At 38.1% G+C, this 22,741-nt stretch overlaps 1 protein-coding gene across 1 annotated transcript in view; it reads right to left on the minus strand.

Annotated features, from left to right (window-relative positions):
* Positions 1-259: 259 nt before the first annotated feature.
* The window catches only part of PPP1R21 (protein phosphatase 1, regulatory subunit 21), a 28,722-nt gene continuing 6,240 nt past the window's right edge, over positions 260-22,741 (minus strand). Inside the window, exons 7-21 of the mRNA XM_009076308.1 lie at positions 20,441-20,493; positions 18,109-18,258; positions 14,973-15,074; positions 14,809-14,897; positions 13,735-13,871; positions 12,634-12,726; positions 10,813-10,940; positions 10,295-10,447; positions 9,442-9,534; positions 7,985-8,218; positions 6,487-6,522; positions 5,200-5,316; positions 4,192-4,290; positions 2,094-2,222; positions 260-289 (exon numbers count right to left, since the gene is read on the minus strand). Of these exons, the coding sequence (XP_009074556.1) occupies positions 260-289; positions 2,094-2,222; positions 4,192-4,290; positions 5,200-5,316; positions 6,487-6,522; positions 7,985-8,218; positions 9,442-9,534; positions 10,295-10,447; positions 10,813-10,940; positions 12,634-12,726; positions 13,735-13,871; positions 14,809-14,897; positions 14,973-15,074; positions 18,109-18,258; positions 20,441-20,493 (1,643 nt within the window). The remainder of the gene's footprint in view (positions 290-2,093; positions 2,223-4,191; positions 4,291-5,199; positions 5,317-6,486; positions 6,523-7,984; positions 8,219-9,441; positions 9,535-10,294; positions 10,448-10,812; positions 10,941-12,633; positions 12,727-13,734; positions 13,872-14,808; positions 14,898-14,972; positions 15,075-18,108; positions 18,259-20,440; positions 20,494-22,741) is intronic.

Below are 22,741 nucleotides of genomic sequence, written 5' to 3' on the forward strand. Positions count from 1 at the left end.
TTAAAAAGTGCACAGTAAAAACCGAAGGTCATTACTATATAAATTATCCACAGAGTGGGTATTTCCTGGTTTAGAGCCAACATTAAGTTCTGTTTTATCTGTTACAAGTTCTAAATATTTTAAAGCCATTTACAGCACCAATTCAGTTTTTACTAGACCCAATACCACCCTTTGCTTCCTGGAACAAACAGGAACTGGATAATGAATGGTCACTCTCTGCATCCTGTGCAGCAGCAGCTTCCAAAGACTTCGCTGTGAGCTATCGGTTTTTGTTCTTTTTGGAATTTCCCTGCAACAAGAAACAAGTGAACAGAACGTATAATTCAGATAAGAAAATCTAGACAGATAACATACAAAACCTGATGTCTGATAATTTGTGCCTACAGCAAACAAAGTACAGTCAAACTGAAAATAAGCAGCTGATAGACTTTTAATATTGGCAGCTTGTAACTGCTTGCTCTGATAATCCCTCTGTTTCTGTAGGCATAAGAGGCAAGTACCAAATATTTCAAATAAGCACAACAGCACCTCACTTCAACTGAAACCTGTGAAAGAGACACTTGAGCTATGTCCCAAGACACTCAGTTATATTAACACCATTAATACTGTAAGGGCAGTGAAAGCAAGTCAAACTATAATTCACCCTCAAGTGCTATTTTAAATATAAACCTTATAGGATAATTGCCTCAAATTAAAAATCAATCCCATACCCAATAATTTATTCCAAAACAATTTTAACTTTGCCTATACAGATTATTTCTAGTTTACAACAGAATTTGTTCCACAGCTGACCAACTCACATTTGAATTGCAACAATTCCACAAAGGAAATGTGCAGCTTAAAGTAAATGTTTGTGCATTAGTTATTTACTGGCAATTCTCTGTCTGCCTATTTCCTCAAGATAACATTTGGTTTTCAATGTAACCACCAACTCTCTCCAAGTGATAATGGCTTTAACTGCATCATTTTGATTTCACCTCAATCACCTCCTACATTTGGTAACATGTACCAAAACCCAGTCTAGTGTTGTGAGATTCTGAGGTACCCTCTTGCAGACAAAGTACTACTTCAAGAATTAAAAGCATGGCAGGTGAAAAACTCCAGCAAACATTTCATAAATATGAAGTGACGTAGTCAGTATGCAGCCAAGAGCTTCCTTCAAAAAACACAAGAGCTTATACACCAAAAAGCAATTTAAAAAAATACCATGCAAAGTTAAAACACTCAGGAATCTGAGGAAAAACAGTTCTATACAAGGGGGGGAGGAGCTTATTCTGAAATATAAAAATTGCCATCATGAGACCTTTCATCAAAACATTGATTTTATTTACTTATTTTCAGTGAAACCTGCTTCCATGCATTCCTCAATTAAGGAGAATAATGCTAATTTATTCATTTCACATCCAGATGAGTGAAAGGCAAACGCCTTCACAACATCTGTTCCTCCCCCAGAAGCATCAGACTAAGATATACCACAGTTTACTCACTGACTGCTCAAAACACCAGACTCCTGTATTTTTCATCATTATTAAGATAAGTCAAAAACTTGTTTTTGATAAGAGGGCAGAATTCTTGCTTGGAAAAGAATTTAAGTGTGCATTTCAACCTGAAAGAAGAATGTAAAAGTGGCAACTTATTCATTCCTACATGAGAAAGAGACAAGCTGGAATATGGAAATAAAACAGAGAAAGAGACTAACTGCCAATAACAGAGTACGGTGCAACCCACAGGAGTGCAGAAGGGACACTCCTACCAATAAGTTAACCATAAACACCTGGTATCAGTAGCTGAATTTACAAATACTTCCACGTTCAGCACATTTAAACAAAAAAGGTACTGATCTGCCATGAGGGGGTACACTTTGAAAGTCTACTGTAAAGCAGTGACATGAAGTGTTTGCTCTTTCCCACATGTATGCTTTGTAAGAATTTCTTCCTTCACTGAAATGTGCAGGACCAGGTTTGGAGTTTCCATTCCAATTGGCTAAGAATCATAGCCTGTGAACTGGTTTGCTAGAGGGCAGACTGCAGCAGCACCAAACGCAACACACAAACCTCCAGACTGCAGCCAGTGCCTTACACCTGCCAACTTACCTTACTCGTCATCTTTAGTGTATCAATTTCTTCCCTTTGTTTAGTTAAGGTTTCGTTCATACTGCAGAGATGGTCACTCATCATACTTAACTGATCCTCATAACTTCTCTTTGTTGTCATCAATTCATCCTAAGGGAAAAATAAAACAACCAGAAGCCTTTGATCAATATTAGTGACAACAGCAGAGCAGACAACTTCTATCTCCGTGTAGTAAGCTACACTTTTGATGCTGTGTGCAATTAAGCTAAAACAAACCCTTCTGCTTTATGAAAGAAAGTCAATAGCCATTTTTCTTTTACCTGAAGTCTCATGCGTGGTTTGTTCCCTTTATTTTTCTGCTGTTTCCTTTAGATTTTTCTCTCACTTTTTATGGCTTACATAAAAGACCAAACAGCCAAGTTTTCCAACACTGCTTCCAGCCAGGATACAAGTAATGTTTACAGGGTTAGAGCATGGGCTGTACATGAACACACATGGCATAGAAAGCTGAAGGAATCAATGCAGTTACAGAGCTATGATCTCCCTCGGATTAGAGAGACATGGTGAGATAGTGTGCATGACTAGAACACAGCAATGAAGGGATACACACACTTTAGGAAGAACAGGGTAGAAGGGAAGAAATCACACGTGATGTGAAGGAGTGGCTTGAACACATCCACAGATCCTGACCCTCAGTTAGGGATTTTAGCTTCTCTGACATATCCTGGCAGGGCACCAAGGTAGAACACAAGCAACTCAGGAGTTGTCTTGAGTGGGGCAAAGAACTTCTTGATATCAGTGATCAATAGGACCAAGAGATGCTCTCTGCTGGATCTGTTAGTCACAAATAAGAAAAGCTGCTCAGGGATGTGAAGAAAGCCAGTGATAGCCTTGGCTGCAGCAGCCATAAGTTAGTGGAATTTAAGATCCTGAGGGAAGCAAGCAAGATGAATAGTAGAATTACAGCAACCCTAGAATTAAGAAGAGTAGATTTTTGGCTTATTTCAAGATCTGCTTGGCAAGACCCTAGGTAAAACTGCCCTGGAAGTTACAGGGGCCCAGGAAAGCTGAATCATCATGGACAGGGCAAGGAACAGTTCAGTGGTTGAGAAGTGGAGTGCTTGTGGCAGAAGGCCAGCATGGCTGTACAGAAATACCTGACTCAACACCTTGATCTGAACTCTCTCTGCTCTGACCAAAGGAGGGGACCAAATTACCTTCAGAGGACTCTGCCAACCTAACCAAATCTACGTTTCAATATTACAGACTACTAAAAATACAGTGTGCCTGCTGTCTTTTCTTAGAAGTTTAATATGTAGTTAGAGATTAACATCTCATGCTGAGCTGGATATTGACTGTGGAATTTCTTACAGGAACAAATCAAGAGTGTTAAAAAACAAGCATTCATGAACACAACATTATATTCACTGCCTGGATGGAGCAATTTCAGTACACACCATCACAGACAGATGAGCAATAAAGATGGAAACTAAACGTAAAGAAAACATGAAGGCATTTATGAACTAAATGTTTATATATATACTTGATATTATATTTATATATATACTATTGTCTCCTATCTCAGTTGTGTGGAGGGGAAGAAGGACAAAGGGACAGGACATTTACAGGATGTCTGCCGTAAGGGTCGATTATGGTTAACAACAGCTTCCTAAAGATTACCCCAAAATTATCCTTGCTTAAGATTAAGGTATCTGTCTCAAAATAAAAACATCAACCTGGCATTTTTAAAAACTTTGGGGTCCAGGTGTAAGACAGGATTAAGAATTCCTTGTATCATCTGAAATCAGTCACATAACCACACCTTTTCACATCAAATACCTGTCATTTTCATGAGAAACCTTGACATCAAATGTGCTAAACCACAGGCTTGGCTACTATAACCTTTTCCTTGCAAAAATGTTCCACTTAAACTTCATACCTGCGATTTCAAGTGTATTACTTAAGACTCTTCTCAACATACCATAGAATTTTTCCATCCCATCACTAAAGACCTAGTAAATGGCATGACCATATTAGGTGATTGTAATTTTTTCCCTCCAAGTTCCCCTTAGACATGATTACAAAATGCATCTATTACATTATACAACAATTTACTTGCCTGTAATCTACTGATGTTTTGACTAGCTACTTTCAGCTCTTCTGTGAGAGATTCCTTGGACTTCTCTGCTAAAGACAACCTTTTGGCAAGTGCTCGGCACTATCAAGAAGAATAGGACAGGGAGGGTACAAGGGAGGAAAGTTAGTTCCAGAGTATTGTCTTGTGGCAGCTTTAAGTGATTACTTTGGATTTTTCCATCTTTCTGTAATATTTAGATTCCAAGAAACTTAAGAGCTTGTGCACAATTTTAAATGCAAAGGTAACATAAAAGGAAACATTGTGTTTCATTTTACAGAATTACCATACTGCCAATATCTTATTTTTCACAAAACTTCTAGGAAATTTTCCATAAAAAGCAACAGAAACAAATCACTTTAGATGTTGCTCAAATATCACAGAAAAGGTGTTTCCTCCATGCTGTGTCATCTACTATTAAAAAATTATTTAAGATGATTTGCTTTGCTAACCTGGAGCTTTGGTATATCAGCTTGGTATATCAGCTAATTACACAAATCAAAATGGCCACTACTTTCAAGAAAAGTTACCTCATGATTTGAAATGAAAACAGGAAACTATAGATACAATGAACAATTTTGTTAATTCCTGAAGTATAACTTACGCCTAAGATTCAATTTTCTCAGAGGAGAGCTCTTTTCATCACTTCACAATACACTCAAATATTTTTGAATGACATCAGCATCACTTTAAGTCAAAACTTCCTTGGTAACTAAAGCCAGCTGCTTCAGCTTATATGAACAAACCTATACATGATACACATTATATTTCTTAACACACTCAAGACAAGACTATCAAAGGATTTATTTTTAAAAAGTCCTTCTGTGGTATCCACTTTTATGCATACTAGAACACAGTCAAAAAACATTCCAGGAACAGGTTTTTATACAACATTATGCTCCGTGTATTTAAACTCACTACCAGAGCACTTGCCTGGGCAAAGTTCAAAAAGAGATTTACTGTTCTCAGCACAACCACTGCCTGCCTGCTCACCTCAGCATGAAAGTGCACTGATTTGCTGTCAGCAAGCTGCAGATGAGATGTCAGTTCTGCTATCCTTGCCATATAGTGGGTTTTGATCAGGTCCTCACGAGACTCTACATCTGGAGCCTGGCAAAGCAAAAATTTAAGCAGAAAATATTTACATTTAGTAGACTGAATACTTGCACCACAGCATTGCCTCCATACACTTCCCTCCTGAGGCCTGGCTGCTCTATCCAAAAGCATTAAATTCCCAAACACAGACAAATTACAGCAGGGCACTCTGCAATTGTCACTTGGATGGTGACTCTTAATGTCAGACTTCCTTAAAGGACAAAGAGTTGACTGAGCAGGTAAGCATTTGGCCCAATTTAACATATCAAGTGTCTGATGAAGACAAAAATCCACTGCAGAAGTGGACACCTTTCACCTACATAAAAACCTGCTGCCTTCTCCCAACAAGGAAGAATTCCTTCACATAAATTAGAGAAGCTCTTACGAAAGTCAAAACTGTTTCCAATGTTGCATTTTCTAGAAGTTTCTTTAGACTTAACAACACCACAACACAACATCCTCCCACCAGACTAACCCACTGGAGGCAGCTTTCACTCAACTTGTCATTACTTTCAAGTTCAGCACTATGCAGAAGCTCTGAAAAACTCGTATCAGTTATTATCTGTCCCCCTGACCCTTTCTAATCACACTGGCAAAAGAAAAGGAGGAGCAAACTAAAATACTCATCAGTTCCCTGTGGTATCGGAAAAGGGAAAGCACCAAATCTTGCTCGGCTAAGTCCCTGCTGGGGCAAGCGTTAGGCTATAGCAGTGCTAAATAAAGAGTTAACATTTAGTCTAGCAGCTGGTTCAAAGTTTATTTCAGTGTGACTTCTGGTTTGGGATAGCCTGTACTTAAGTGTTCAACACCAGATATCGCAGTCAGTGACTTTTGTTCACCTTGAGCCCTTCCTCAAGGGTCAAGAATTGAGGCTTGGAATGCAGTTTGGGCTACTGAAGCACAAACAGACCAGTGCTTTCCTCAAATTACAGAATGCAGACCTGGATCACAGCTCACACTGCTCCAAACCACTTAAATGAATAAATAACCCTTCAGTAATAGAAGAAGAAAATTAAGACCCCATGGGTTTCAGAAATTTGACCATACAGTATATATAGGCCACATGGGCAACTCATGCCATTATACAACAGTATTCTTGCTAATTAGACCTCTGGATTAAGTTCAAGAGAATCAGAATTGAAGTATTTACCAGATGTTAGTTTGATAATGTTTAAAACAGATTACCTTTTCATTATCAGTAGTTATAGTCAACATTCCAATCTAGAACAAGGAAGAAAACAGACTTAATGAGAACTGCAAAAATAGATACCATAGTTGCTGCAAGCCATTTGGGTTTCAGTCATAGGAGGACTCTACACTTTAAAAAATCTTGCAACAGTTCAAACTAAAACCAAATTTAAGTATTTCCACCTGTAACATAAACAAGAGTGATTATATGAAGGCCTTAAACAGAATTAAAGCTGACACCAACTCTCCAAATATATCCCCTTAGGATGTACACAGGGAAAAGGCTATAAAAGCAATAAGATGCAGCTGGGCCTGTATGGTTATGCAACTGCTTCATCATATGAAACTAATTTAGAGGTACGTTAGGGTATTGAAACATTACTTGTCATATTTAAGAGCAAGGAAAGCCAACTGAATTCTTGAGTACCTTCTGAATTCCTTCCTTTCCACTCCAGCTAGTAGGCACTGACAAAACTCTGCAGGAGAAGTGTGTGCCAATAACCAGTTTGATGAAAGAATAGCTTCATAGAGAATCAAAGTAATTTTCCCCCCAGCCTCAACAGGACCAGGTATTAAGGTTTATGGGAAACACAATATGTCGATCTGAGTTAATTAAGTGCCTTGAAAAAGCCACTCTCCTCAAACTCCTAACCATTCAAAGAGAGGATCAAAAACTTAGAGATACCAGTTTACTTCAAATTGTGGATTTCAAACAATTCACTGGTTATTTTTGTCCTGGAGCAGGAAAGTGGGAAGAGAAAAGGAAAATAAAAGAATTCCATTGAATGCTGAGCAGATTGATTATTTCTTACAGATGACACTCCTGTTAATACCACTTCAGAAGTAGTAATTCAGGGGAAAGGCCAACCCATTTTAAATACATGTAGTAAACAGGAAAAAGCCAATTACCAACTCAGAAGAGCAAGGACAGAATGCATGCTACACCCAAAAGCAATCGCTGAACCCGAGCTGTATGCACTATAAAGGTCATGTAAAAATTAGCACTCCAGACAACACTCAAAGCTTGAATAGTTTCTTCAAGTTAAAACTAAGCTACTATACACTGACCTATAATAAGTCTTATAACCCATTTGCAAACACTAATTACCTACTTTAATTTCCTTTAACATACTTAGAGATGGATAAAAGTATTGGAAACTCAGAGCTAATCTGAGAGATACACTACTTGCAAGGCTTCCTAACTAGAGTCAGAAAAATCCAGAGGTTAAGCACCTATTATTTCCCCCTCAGTAATACAAGTACAGAAGTACAAAAATATCTCCGTGATACTAAAAGACAGTGAACAAAGTCTCAAAATCCAAGAAGTTCCAAACTCTGCTGAAAGTATTCCCAAGCAGCTTTGCAAATACAAGGACCCCAAGTGTGAATGCTTTTCAACACAGTCAAAAAGCTTTCATTACCAGTGTTCCACTGATCAAACAGCACTACTACCAAAGAAAGTGGATTTTCTCTATTGAAGGAAAAGGTCACTTACCAGACTTGTACTCCTAATAGGTTCCCTCAGACTCTTTTCTGTGGTTTCCTTCTTTTGTTCTGCTATATTTGGCGAAAGGGAATGGTCTTGTATAGTTTCAGTTAAATGCCCACTAAGAGAGTTCTTCAGTTTCTGGTTTTCTTTCTCTAGCTTTATTTTAGCCAGCTGGGCCTCCAACATCCAGTGTTCTTTTTCTTGTTCAAGTTTTGCAATTTTCTCCAAACTCTGCTGGACCTTTAGGAAGGAAAGTTTACAGTCCAGGTTATCGAACCCGAGGGGAAAAAAGCCACACATGGGAAATGTTTGAGGACAGTATTGTTTTAAACCATTACATAAGTGAGCTAGCAAACAGTGCAGCAGGAAAACAACTACTGATTTGAGCTGCATGATTAACCATGGTACAGTGTCAAAAATGACCATGCTGTTTTAATAGTCTGAAACATGCATCACAAAGCTACAGCTCATAGAACTAGCAGCATCATGTTAGGTGAAAATCAAAGCAGGGAAGAATTTGATAAAAACTTTAAAGATATGCACCTGGCACTAGCATTATCTTTTTCTATGCTAGAAAGATAAACAACCTCTCCCCTCCCAGCTGTCCCAGCTCACACAGAACCACCCACTTGTCCAGATAAGAAATCAGCTATGGAACAGTTCACATCTGATCACACTGCTCATTTCAGCTGAAATTCATTTCACCCCTACTAATACACTTTGAATACTGACCACTACAAAAAAAAAAAAAAAAAAAAAAAAAACACCAAAAAACCCCCACAAACAAAAGAACTACCCCAAACCACAGTCTTTTCTCCTGTAAAACTTCAATGACTGGTTCAAGCACAGTCAGAGTATTCAAGCAAATAAAGAAGTTTTAGTATTAATCAGTTAGTCAGTCTCATTCATATGAGGAGATGGGAAACTGTGTAGGCCTTTTAAACACTATATAACCTTCCTCTGCTTCATCTTCCAGAACAAATATACATATATGCATGCTGCAAGACTGATAAACTGTAATCTATTACTCTAATTGAAAAGCAAACTAATTATTCTGAAACAGTACTAATAAACCCTGCATAGTCCAAAATAGGACTCACGACAGTACATAACATCTGCAATGAATAGTTCAGTATACCTTATTCTTGCCTTTATTTTGCATTTATTTGTGATTAAAGATTGCCTGACTTCATGTATTTATAACTGAAGATATCAACGGCATAATCCTGTCTCTGGTAACTACATGTACACTCTGAAGGTACAGGAGATAAACTTACCCTTGTCAGGCTGGGTTTACTTTAAAAACTCCAAGACATCTACAGTCTAATTTTGAGCCTCAGTATATGCACATATACATAGACATACAAGCAATCACAAACAGAAATATGTGGAGACTATTTGATACTACTTTACTTCTACAAAATACACTATCATATCTGTTAGTAAGATTTATGCCAGAATACCTGTTGTGCAAGACCTTCTCTACTTTCTGTAGAACTCAGAAGAACTCTGCGATTGGCTAAAGCCTCTTCATAAGGCACTGAATCTGCACAAGGCTGCAGAGGAATAAAAGAAACCTTAAAACATGTTACACAGTAGATAAGTATACACTTTTTTTCTTATCGCCCTCCTTACTTTAGTAAAGGAAGGAAAAACCATCTTCCAAGTGCTTACCAGCCAGTAGGAAAATGGTTTGAGCTCACAAGAAATACTGCCCCAAAAGGTGAGCTGATTCAGAAGTGCTCAGAAATCTCCAAGTGTTAATTAATGATCAAATTTATCTTAAGGTCCACTCCAAAGACATTGCAGTAAAGTGATTTAGTAACAACTGTTAAGCACATCATCATTTAATTTTAATGGAGACAGCAGGGAGATCTGGCAGTGTCCAGTCCTTTGGTTCAGCACATTTTCTCCACTGTACCTCCTTTTCAGCTGCCTTTTTTTTCTGTTGCTCTCCACAGTGAATGCAAGTGTAAGAATATGATATCATTTGCTCCATATTCCTGGTGAATACAGGAGGAAATTTAAGCAAGCAGCTACCCTCTTCTCCTTGGAGTCTTGGCACAGAAATAATTAGTGGAAATGGGTAACAGCAGAATTGGCACATACCCTCAGTTGTGAGGGCAACTATGCTTTCTAAAGTTTTCAATAGCATTGTTTCTGTAAGGGTTCCATTTCCTCAGCCAAAAAAATTCTCATTCAGAGAAACCTCATCTATTCCAAATACTGAAAATCCTTAGTTTGTATTCTCTCTTGGCACAACCAAATACCAACAGAGCTGCACTTTCCCTGTGCAAGCATGCTAGCTGAACAAACCTTCTTCAAAGACTTCATGTAAGCAGCTGCCTTTTTCTTATACTGCAGCATACACTCAGCTGAGAGAGGGCTGATGAACTCTGTTCCTCCCTTAGGGCCATAGCTCAACGAAGTAGTGAAGTGATCCAAATTGTTGCTGAAGAACGAGGCAATCTAGACACATCAAGAGAAGTCAATTTTAATTAAGTTGACCAGAAAGATTCATCAGAGCAATTACTCTTTCAAATGCCAAGTATGTAGCTTAACTAGACTTCACAATAAGAATTTGAAACAAACTACATGCTCTTCCACACAATTTAGACCTTACTAACACAAAGCATCCTCTTCACAGTATCTCCTTTTATCACTCATTCAGCTGTTTTTAACATGCAGCCTGAAAATACCTCAAAAACAAACTTGATACTATAGATTATTAATAACAGATGTACATGCAGATTTTTAAACCATTGAATTAAAATTATTTTTCTTAAAAACCTGCAGAAGTTAGGGCATTGTGCTAAAATAAAAATCTCCATTACCTTGCCTGCTCCATTTGTTAAAGCTGCAACAGAGGATAAAATACAGTCATTGGTAGTTATGAGCTTCTGTGTGGCAGTTGGAACATCTTGTTCTAAAGTAGCTTTCTGACTGTAGTGCTTAGAAATATCTAGAAAGGAAAAAACAAATATACGTCAAATTATGATTTTGGTTTATGTCAGCACATTTTCAAATTCAGCTTTTGACCTCAGGCTTCAAATGCTTCTCCCCTCTCTAAGCTGTATAAAAGTTTAGTCCTGATACTCTTAGTTATTCAGGATAGTGTCTCAGACAATTGTCTGGGGTCATAAGGAACAACCATTATGCCTATTACACAAAGCAGGATAAAGATGCATGTTTAAGTCTATTCTGTGTTCCAAAACTCAGAGCTACATGGGGGATCCAAGCTCTCACTGAACTAGTGTTTCATGTCCTAAGTATACTTCCCATTTCTGTGTGTTTACACCAGGACACGCCAAAGTTGAATTTTTAGTCACATTCACTATCCAAGTGTTAAGGTCATATGACAGAATTCTAAGGGAAGAGTATTTTAAATCTGCCAGAGCAAATCCAGAAGACTACTGAAGTTTAGAATGTTACTTCCTATATCCTAAAATTCTTTCAGGTAAAATTAACAGGACAGTCTTTAGGGGGTGAGAGGCAAAGTGTGGGAAGGAACACACAGAATCTTTTGAAATTCATTCACAAAGTTTAGGAATATTGATTATATTAGATATATCGATTCAACAGCACCAAAATTTAAGAAGAATCAACCAGTTATCATGTAAGAACAAACATGCTCAACTTGACCTAGTTAAAAAATTGTTTGACAAGTGAACATTTTGCACCTATTTTACAATGAAGTACTGTCACTACAGAACAGAGAAATCACAGCTCATCACCACCACAAGTTATAATCAGAGGCCATCTTAAGCAGTTTGCAATTACTTTAGATCAAGAAAGAAAAGAGAAGTGACAAATCAAGCATTCTGGACTACGGGAGTGTGAGATGTTAAGCACAACATTTCTGTTGTTAGCTAATGAATTCCACTGACAAGTTTTCTTCAGTAGTTCTAGGTTCTTTATTTCCTGTGTTAAAGTGTAGTTGGGTTGATTTTACATTAGAGTAACCATATTAAGAGGTAGAAAGTGTTTACCCATAAACTTATCTATGTGACAGAACTCTTGGTTTAGTGTCTCATTTTGTTTGAGGTACAATCTGTAATATAATCTTCCTTTTTGTTTTAAACAGGGACTCTACAAAAAGGGGCCAGGCTATCGATGCTACTAGAAAAACTATTTTGCTTAAAGTTATAAAAGCTTAATGTTTAAACAGCTGACTAGTAATAAAACAATTCATCTACATGGATTATTTTCTCCCTGGAAACAGCTACATGGTACAGAAATTCTAGGACATACAGGAATATCAGTGTTTTAAAAATCTGAGTTATAACCAAATATTACTTCACTGAAAGCATAACATAGAATCACAGAATCATAGAATTTAGGGGTTGGAATGGACCTGACAGATCATCCAGTCCCAGCCTTCCCTGCCCTGGGCAGAGACACCTCCTCACTAGATCAGGTTGCTTAAGGCCTCATCCAGCCTGGTCTTGAACACTGCCAGGGTTGGGACAGCCACTACCTCCCTGGGCAACCTGTGCCAGTGTCTCATCACCCTTATAGTAAAAGATTTTTTTTCTCACAAAACATACCCATGTTCCTCTGGTAAAGCCATTCAACATTGCTACTGAGAGAGAGCATGTGTGCTCTCAAAGAGAAAGAAGCAGAGCTGAAACATAACAAAATTCCTGTGCACTCACCTTTTAAAACATCATGAAATCCATGAAGACATGCAGCAATGTTTGTAAACACAAAGTTGTAATTTGTCCTAAGGAGTCCTTCTGGTTTTGTACCTGAGAGTATCATGTAGGAAGAAAAGGAAAACCACAACACTAAGATTTGACCATAAGAGTTAGCTTTGAAAATAATTCAATTTGCACCTATTAGAACCATTATGGAGTATGAGTCATAACAGATTAATTTTCTTATAATTTCTCCTTCAATATCAAATGCATACATTATAAAATTGCACTGGAGTAAGTAGGTAATACACTTTCAAGTTCACTACATTTTATTCAGATTTCACAAGTATCAGCTGTTTTGGTCTCAAAAAACACTTACACATGCAGAAATACTTACAGGTTCACTGCTGTAGAAAGGACCATCTGGGCCCTTCTAAAGAGTGAAGGCTGAAGTAACCTGAAGCTACACAATAACCATTTCCTCTTGTTATTTACAGGATGCATTTGGAGATAGTTTCCACACACACACAAACACAGAAATGTTACACCTGATTTTATTTAGTCATTACCATGACAGCTGTAATAATCTTATAAACAGCAGGAGCTAGAAGTGATGATTAGTAATAAAATGTAGTTTATTAACAATTTCATAATTAAGGGATGACAAAAGACACACTGTCAATCATACTATAAACACCCACAGTCATTTTTTTCTCCACTACAGTTAACTATGACTATTTAAAATGTAGTACTTGTGACTGCTTAGCAATGTCCAGGCCTGCACCATGCCCATGTCTATCCAGAACGAAGAGTGTGGAGCATTAAACACTCTACAACACACTCAGTCTCCCATTCTGGACTAAAGAGGGTCCAGTATGGCAGAGCATACTGCAGAACACACTTGCCCAGAGTTTAAACTATGCCTAAAATGCAACATTAACCTTATTTTCTTGCGTCACAGAAGTGGCATTTGTTGTGTGTGTATATAGTTTAAAAGAACCCAAACCGAACAAAAACAAACCACAAAACAAAGCCACAAAAAAACACCCAACACTGGTCCAAAAAGACAAGTAGTACCTTCCTGTCAGTGTAACCAACTGAGCCAAAACTGACACTTACTTGGTAAGGCCAGAAGACTAACGTAGGTATGTAGCTTCTCAAAGACTGCAGTCAACCTTTTCATGTCTCTGTGTAGCTCCATATTTCTAGCTCTTAAAGCAGCTGTGCAAAGAGAAGACTCACACTCTTCTTCCAAACTAGGAATATATGAATTATTTTTTTTTTAAAAAGTGAGAAATGATCTTAAAAAACAAGTTCATGAGTTCTGGGGTAGATAACCAGTGTTCTGTACACTCCCAGACGAAAGCAACAACAGACTAGGAATTTATTTTGGAAATGTTAACGTAGCACAGTGACTTAGCAATACATGAAAATTACTGTTTGCATCCCCACACGGTCACAGCCAGGAATGGTTTACAGTCACAGCAAGGGACTGATTGCATCAGCTTAAAGACCTTTTCCTCTACTACATAAATTATGTTATCCTTTGCTTCCTAAGGAGCGGGAGAAAAGGTATAAAGGAGGCATAAATCAAGCTTTTTCTCCTTCTTTAATCCAAACCCTCTTTTTGAGCAGTTCTTTGCAGCTATAGTTCACATGCCTTCGACCAACTCAGGAACAAAAGTTTTCACAGCAGAAGGGATATGCATCTGGCCAAGTTTGACTACAGTGCTACAGTTTTGCCACTTTTTAAAACTACATCACTACATTCTTACTACTAGCTTGATCTAGTCTGCTACAATATTATTACATTTTGTCACACTTATCATTTATAGAATGCCAAACACTCCTCAGACAGACTGGTGACATTACCAGATTCAGTGTATCAGACCTGAGTAGTATCACTGCTAGTGAGTAACATTCAAAACATTAATGAAACTTTCACAGATATTTTTTAAGTCTCATCTTGAGATGGAGGGGAGAAGGGTTTTAAAGCACATGTTGTTAGCCCTAATGCCTGAAAAACAAAATGTCTAACCTCAAGGCTCAGGAACCAACTAAAAAAATTAAAAAAAAAAAAATTCTGCCTTTTAAGCCAGAGTGTTGGCTTTATCTTTGAGTTCTAGATGTTGGCAGTGCTCCATGCCTGACACTTACTGTGCCTTTAAATTTGATCTATCAAATCAAAAGTACCTTTTTAACTGATAAGGAAGAATCTTCCTTAAAAAGCATAAGTAGGAAGCTAAATGTTCTGAGAAGGCCTTCAATTTCACAGTTGTTTCCTGGAAGGAAAAACAACACATAAGTGGTTTTGCTCTGTCCAAATCTTTTTCAATACTACAAGCAAGAAATCTCACCAGGACTGTCACAGTGTCCTCTGTAATGCTCTCGAACAAGTGCAGCATTCCTTCCTCCAGAGGGCGAACGTAGGAAGCGTTTTCATGGAGATACTGTGAGAACTGAGGACAGAGAGGTTTTAAAATGGTGCTTGCTGAAGGCTCTTGCAAACTCTTTCAAGTCAACAACTGAACAGTCCATTTCAGCAAAGCAGCTGCCATCTTTAACGATGCCCAAGATGTCACCGATAAGATATAACAGTCAAGTGATGTACACAAACCTCTTCTACAGGACACACAAACACACACCTTGATGGAAAGTGAGGAGGAGTGAAGACTACAAATGGAAGTCCAGGCAAAACCCCATCCAGGGCTTTACCACAGCACCCTATCCCATTTGAACTGCCATGCACAGCACACCAAACCCTTGCTGTTTAAGTTTAAACATTCTTGCATTCCTTGCTCAGCTCCATCAAATTAAGGACAGATCCATGCCCCATTCAGCCACCAAAATAAACTATCCCACCTTCCTCCCAGCTGCTGTTTCCCTCTCAGCCTTGTGCATCAGCACAAATATTTGCCCAGCTATGCTGTGCAAGGCACTGGAGAACTAAGCCAAGTTAAAACTGAGAGCAAGAGATGCGTTTTTATCTTTATCTGTATCCAGTCCAGTTTTCAACACCAGTCAATGCTTGTGCCAATGCAAAGAATGGAGCACTAACTAAACAAAGGAGAATTCTTACTCCCCAAAACTATGACAGGTTTGGGCAATAATGAAACTTTGGCCTCATGGAACTGCCCAACTTTGCTGAAAATTGCTTAAGTAAATTCTGTCTAATTCTGCCTTCAGAAAAGCATACCTGAGAACAAAGGTGTGCACTCTTACACACAATCAAAATGTAACAGTACCCTCAGCTTTCCATTTTGATACTTCAGTATCACAAAATGCTTCTCCCAAAGGTTGATATAGGTAGTCAAAAGCAATTTTGGTTTTTATTTTACCCCACAGAAGTCACCTTCACCTTTGATTATTTATACCCCAATAGTAGCTGAAGATCCCAGGCAAACAGGGAACAAGAGATTTTAATTATTTATTGTATTATTACAGTGCAGTAACAAGTGTTAACAAGAAGAGTGAGATGCCAAGCTCTCATTCATGCATGCACAAATCTGGATGGCATTAGGGAAAATTCCTAAATCTAAGGAGGAAGAAATAACACATGCAGAATGCTCCTGGCTTGTGATGCAAGAGAGAGGACTTGAGTTATCTGGCACGATGCTGAAGACCCAGCAGAACCCAGCAATCCAATACTTAAAGAGAAAAGGAATACTTGAACCTGGAAGGGAATTGTCCACATCTACTTTGAGTGTTTGGTGGGGAAAATAGCTTGAAAGCACCAGACAAGACCTGGAGTTGGGGAAAAATAAATCAGTGCAAGTCTGCTAAGCTACTACCTGACACTTATCTCATTTTCTCTGCTACATTAGGGGAGGTTTTTGAACCACTCAGTGGAGTAGCTAAAAATCACACTGAGAACACCTGTCAAGCAAATAGATAAATTAATCAAAAAAACAAAAGCAACTACAGCTTTAGTGAGCGATAAAAGATGCTTCACCACTGGAAGGTCACAGCAAAAGCTCTGAGAAGTAGCATGCACTGAGGGAATTAGGTCAGGAATGCACAATGGGGCAGACTACAAGAGATATAATTATGAAAACAAAGCCTGAACTACTGGATCAGAGTCAATTACCAGAAAAGGAGGATCAAATTACAACTCTCATTAAGTTGCATGTTTCAGCTGTGCTTAAAAAGCAACAAAGAAGTGTTAACTAGGACATTAGGGGGGAAAAAAAAAAATCCATGAGAAGTGATGTCTAAGAAACCTAATTTTATTCCCTTACTGTAAACTGCAGTAGTGTCTGTAGAATCCAGTCACCATACTGGGCCATATAAATAGACACAGTTCCTGCCACAAAGAAATTTGGAAGATGACAAAGCTGCATAGTTTTCAGAAGAAGGACATGCCATTTTGTGTGTATTTAGTGGCAGGAGCAAGAAAACGTTCTCAAACTAATATCTATGCTGAATCTCTGTAAAAGTATGTTCTTGATTGAAATACTTGCAACAACTGAGAAGGCAAATAGAATGGGACTTCTCTAGTGGATAAACACCTTCACAAGCATATTTGCTGCCTGCAAAGAGATTAAAGGAGATCTTCCCAAGAACAGGTAAGTTTTGTGATAGTTAACAGTGACACTACATGCATTGCAGCCATTTGATGAGTGCAAACCTCAGTAGCTTATGTCTGAGCCCTACGAACTATTAAATTGAAATTATAGTCTGAATCACAAACTACTGTCATCTGGCAACTTAAGTGCACATGGATGCACTCGCATTATGAAGTCAACTCTGATGCTAACACAATTTTATTCCATGGCATCATAATCCTTCTGCACCAAGTTCTTTAGCATGCTTCACGGCATAGAAGGAGAAAGTCAAAAGATGTGGCTTAACAGCTCTTGATGATACTCTCAGGAAGTTTTTTCATGGAGTCATGCCAAAAGAGATGGGTCATATTTCTCGTATTAATTTGAACATGCTCTACAGACTTGAAGCTTCAGAGCACTTACAGGAGAGGTCTTTACACAGATAGCCCCAAATTGTATTATAAAGTTGGGGTTTTGGTAAGGGAAGACAGTCCAGGTTCTCTGCTTCATAAGCCTAACCTTCCATCCAGTTGTTTGACATTACAGTAAAACACAAGACCACCTGTCTCAACATCTCCCATGTCCCAGTGCATTAACCAAGACAAGCATCTATTTAGCAGTGCAATATTTACCTATTATTTTGAAACAAGTCAGCTGAATTTTAACAAATGCCCTTCAATTTAGCAATTAGAAAGCAAAGCTTTGATTTGATTATCATATTGCTCTTGTAGCAGAGGCACAAGGGAAAAGGATTCTCTGCAGCTACACCTTTGCTCACATTCAGAGAATACACCCAACAGAAAAGACTTCTCATGCAGGAAGGGCTGACTCTCAGGAACACACTCTCAGCATTCCAGCGAAGGTGGTACAAGTTTGCATGACTAAGATCAATCACTCATGAAAGTCTACATAATTAAATACACTGGTGGCTCAAATTTGTAAGCTTTACCTTCTGATTTAACGGTGATATAGTGTCTGTTGCAGAGTCAATGGGAAAGATCTGTACCTTCTGCTCAGTGTATGTATGGAAGTTCAAGAGAGCTGTTACAAGTTCTTGAACAAAAGCCAGTGCCTGACCAGCAAGGTCTCTCAACTTCAGCTGTAAGGACAGTTATAAAATGGTTATATTTGACATGTACCTATTTAAATATGGAAAAAAAATCTACATTTAGATACAAAAAACCGTCATCAGTGATTCCTTTCTTGTTACTATTTCAGCCTAAAATACATAGCAGCAAATACGTTTACCTTAAGTTTTACAGTTTATTCATAAACTACAGTTGCCACATAGAAGGACATGTTGTTCTATGGCAACAAAGTGTGCTTTCATTTCACACAACAGGTGATGCTTTGCTTCTGCTGCATTTCTCAAACCACAGGCCACAAGAACACTCAGAGGTCAGTACAATTACAGAAACCATCTCCAAAATTTCCAAAGACCAGGAGACTAATTGCTTACAACAGCTCAGTTCCTTCAGTGTGGTAATAATGAGAAATTTGTAATACCTGGTTGCAAGGAAACCTGAATTTAATTAGTAAAACCCCATGAGGTTTTTCTCCCAGGACTGAAGGTGTTTGCTTCTCAAACCAGTAACACCCATTTCTTGTTCTTCAACCTGGATGGAACTGAGCTGCTGCTCATGAACAAGGCTGTTCTGTGGCTTTAGTGCAGCAGGAAGGTATGCAAGAAATTAATCCAAAATGGAACATTCTGAAAATGCAAAGTCAGGAGAGAAGAAAACCACACTCTGTTGTGACTCATGGAGGAGAGAATAAGGTTACAGTGACATTTCAGCCAATAATGACTTATCCTTCAGTGATGAATTCCTAATGCTTCAGTGAACTGTTAAATCAAGTCAATCTTGATTATGGATCAGGGATGGTGGCGAGTAATTAATGCAGTCATTAATTAATCAGTTTGTGTATGTTAATTAGCTATGCAAGGAAGGAAAACAGACACTACTACTGTTGTGCTGTCCTTTACAGTGCAGCCTGTACTAATACACGAGCATTTTGCCTCTACTGGCAAAGCCAGTCATAAAATCTGTCCTGGAACAGTTTCAAGACTGCAGATCTCAAATCATGAGGCTGCCTGACATAGTGCTAGCAGATAACAGTAAAGGGAGAAACTCTCCATGTAGTTATTCAGATTTTGCTAGGAACTTGGCAGCAGTAACCTGAAATTTAAGGCTACTTCCATCACAGAGCTGGACAGCAGGTCACCTGTTCTCACAGCAGATGTATTAAGAACAAGGTCTCTGTACAGGCACTTCTGAAGAATGGAGAAAGCAACTAGCTGGAATCTTTCTGCAGTAGCATCTGAATGTACCAGGAGCATTCAAACCTCCAAAGGTCTGAGATACACAAGCAAAGAGAAAACCCACAGTGCTGTGGAACCCACCCTCAGTGGTGGCAAACCAGGAAAATTTTAACTGCATCAAGGTATCTGATTTGCTACTGTAAAAACCCTTAAATTTTTAGTACAGAAAACTAATGTCCATTTATGAATACCGAGTAAGCAACATTCCCAAGGAAACTGATGAAATTGCAGCAATGAACAGAAACTCTTTTTCAAAAAATACTTAAATGTATAAGGGTGATTTTGCTGCAAGTAAGGGGTGTTTTGGCAAGAAATATCCCAAAACATGTAAATGAACCATGCAGAGATCTCAGAGACATGATCTATTCCTCCAAAAGTTTGTGACTGGTGACAAGTAATGTTAACTAATATGGTATTCTAGTGTACACACCAATGTACAGTTTACAAATGCAAACATTCTTTGGAGCTCCAGTGATGTGACTGAGTAAGCTCAGTTTGAGGGAAAAGGAATTTAAGATACCAAACCTACCTTGTTTCAACAAAAGACCTCTAAATTAGTGTAGCTTTAACCAGCTTTAAAAATGAAACATCAAGTTCTAACTTACTGCCAGTTAGCACTGTAAAATAATATTTCATATAACTTTAATAAGACACAAACATTAAACCATTTTGCCATTCTTTTTAGAAAGGAATGTCTGAGTTAATACCTACAGTGATCACCAGCCAGAAGTCAATAGATTAGCCATAGGGAGGTGAACAGACAACTTACCTCCTTGACATAAGAACAATATATACTACCTTTAGAAAAGTGCAGAGGCTTTGTGGACAAATTCCCTTAGAATACCATGACAGCAGTAAGATAGGCTATATTCTGCCATTTCAGGTCATTAAAATGACTGGTTTTAATTCAGTACCTGTGTAGAAAGTTGCAGAGTCATATGAAATCACAAAAAGTGCTTACCTGATATCTTCTGTTGTGTAATGGTACGTTCAGAGCATTGTATCGATTAGATCCTGCAGGTCAAAAAGTAAGTTATATGAACTTATTAAATCATGGGGGTTTTAAGATACACTTATTGGTAAATAGTGATTTGTTTAAAAAAATAAAATTTCATTGCAGCAGTATTACAGTCCATGTCAGCAATATTAACTAAAGAGATACAAGCAATTAGCTTTGATAAAGTAGGCCCAAATATCCTCAATTAAGAACTGTTTCTGTGACTAAGTGGAGAGAAAACAGTTCTATACTTGCTTCAGACTTGTAAGTCAAATTTAATCATCTAAACACCCTGAATTTAATAGGTAAGTGCAGAATCCTCTTGCCCAAAGAACTCTATTCAGCACAAACAGAAGTGAAAAAAAAAATCTTTTAAAAGAAATCACACTTAAAGAATTCAAGATTGTCTTCAAGTTTCAATTACATCTCAGGGAATGCCAAGTAAGACTAATCTATTTTTTAATGGTTTGAACATTTTTTTAAAAAAAAACTTCTGTATATGCTTGGTATGTTGATAATTTAGACTAAGATGGACTTTGCATGTATTCAGCATTCTGCTCCTGTCATGAAGTAACTAGAATGATTACTCAATTACAAGCAGGCACAATTTTTAGAGAGGCAGAGGGCTATCTGTACCTAGACAACAGCTTACAAGGTCTTACAGATTTAAAAAGGATGACATCCATCCTCAACTAAATTGAGCAATCACTACAGTTTAAAATTTGCACATGAAAGAAACTTACAGCTTCTTATTCCTTTTGCGTCATTGACATTTGGCTATTAACACATGGGAAGAGGTAGTTGCATTCAGAGGAAAAAAACTTCGGTCCAAAATTGCCAAATCCTAAGTAAATGCTTTAGAAAACTGTATCTTTCTGCTCTCAAAATCAAGCTTAGTAGTCAACAAGTCATTCGAATTTTACTGAAACTAGTCAGCTGCTTGTTACACTTGGAGCCAACTAAAGAGCCTATAGCTGGAATCCACAGCAAACAAACACCTCTTTACTTTGTCTCATTCTTCTACCACTAAAGATCTGTCCACTATTTGCACTATTTCTACAAAAGCAAAACCATTATGCTATGGCAGCTGAGTAAGCAGATAAATTATTTGCAGTTACTATTTTCTACAATGATAACTACCTATTAGAAAAAAAGGAGCTGAAGAAGCCAGAGAAGCAGAAATAGGCAGCAGATGCCAAGTGATCTTTGTGAGAGGAAAGAAGAGAAAAGGATATCAATTCAGGGAACCAACAGCAAAGCATAATGTGCTGTATGGGAGGCAACATTTCCTAAAGAGAAGATGATCTGGTGTTCCTAAGCCAAGACTCACTGGATTGCCAACCCAGTGGAGAACTTGGAAGGCTCACCCCTGCAGCACCTGCCAGATCAGCTTTTAGAGAATCCAAGGCTATTTAAAACATTGTCATCAAGTTTTAAACGAAACGAAAAATGCAAACGCTACCAATGAATTATACTGGAAATTCAAAAGCCTGTTTTCACTTCTCTGCTCCTTATATACTACTTTCAGCATTTTCACTATTGCAGGTCCTCCTAGTCTCACTACCAGAAGAGTGCAGGCAGTGTCTGCCCAACCTTGCCTTCAGCCATTTATGAAAGCACACAATGCACAGGGCTGCTCTGGCACATACTAACCCATTCTTGTACCAAAGCAATGCAAAGGCTGCACGCTCCTAACTTCATGGTATCCTTTGCACTTCAGTTTATCTAGCAGCAGTTGGAAAGAAAGCAGAAAAAAAACCCAAAACATTGCTTCAGGTAAAAGTTCCCAAATTCAAAGGGCTTTCTCCCCCCCTAAAAAGATAAACGATTCTGAGGCAAACTAGTCTAGGTGTTCTCTAGTCAGATATAAGACACTGACAAACTTCGCACTAACATGAAGTACAGACCATTACTAATGCAATGCCTTATTAAGTCAACATCTCTGCAGCCACCTTAACTTACTACAACTCTTGAGTATACCCTGCCAAAATACTACACTGAGATGAGCTAATCTTCGTGGAGAAACCAGTAAACTGACAGTGTTCCTTCATCATTTACAATGTTCTGTCAACACTAAGCAAGACAAGTGACAAATCACTCAAAGCCTTCAAAAGTTTTAGTTTTCATTATACATAAAAACTTGGTATTTTAGGATTACTAGACAAGACTATGACAAGTATTGTGAATACTTACTACAGTTACCTCCAAGTGTCTGTTCAGATGTCCAACATTTCTTACAGCTAATACATTTTAATTCATAAGGAG

This window comes from Acanthisitta chloris, unplaced genomic scaffold (assembly GCF_000695815.1).
Source record: "Acanthisitta chloris isolate BGI_N310 unplaced genomic scaffold, ASM69581v1 scaffold26336, whole genome shotgun sequence".
Taxonomy (NCBI): Eukaryota; Metazoa; Chordata; class Aves; order Passeriformes; family Acanthisittidae; genus Acanthisitta; species Acanthisitta chloris.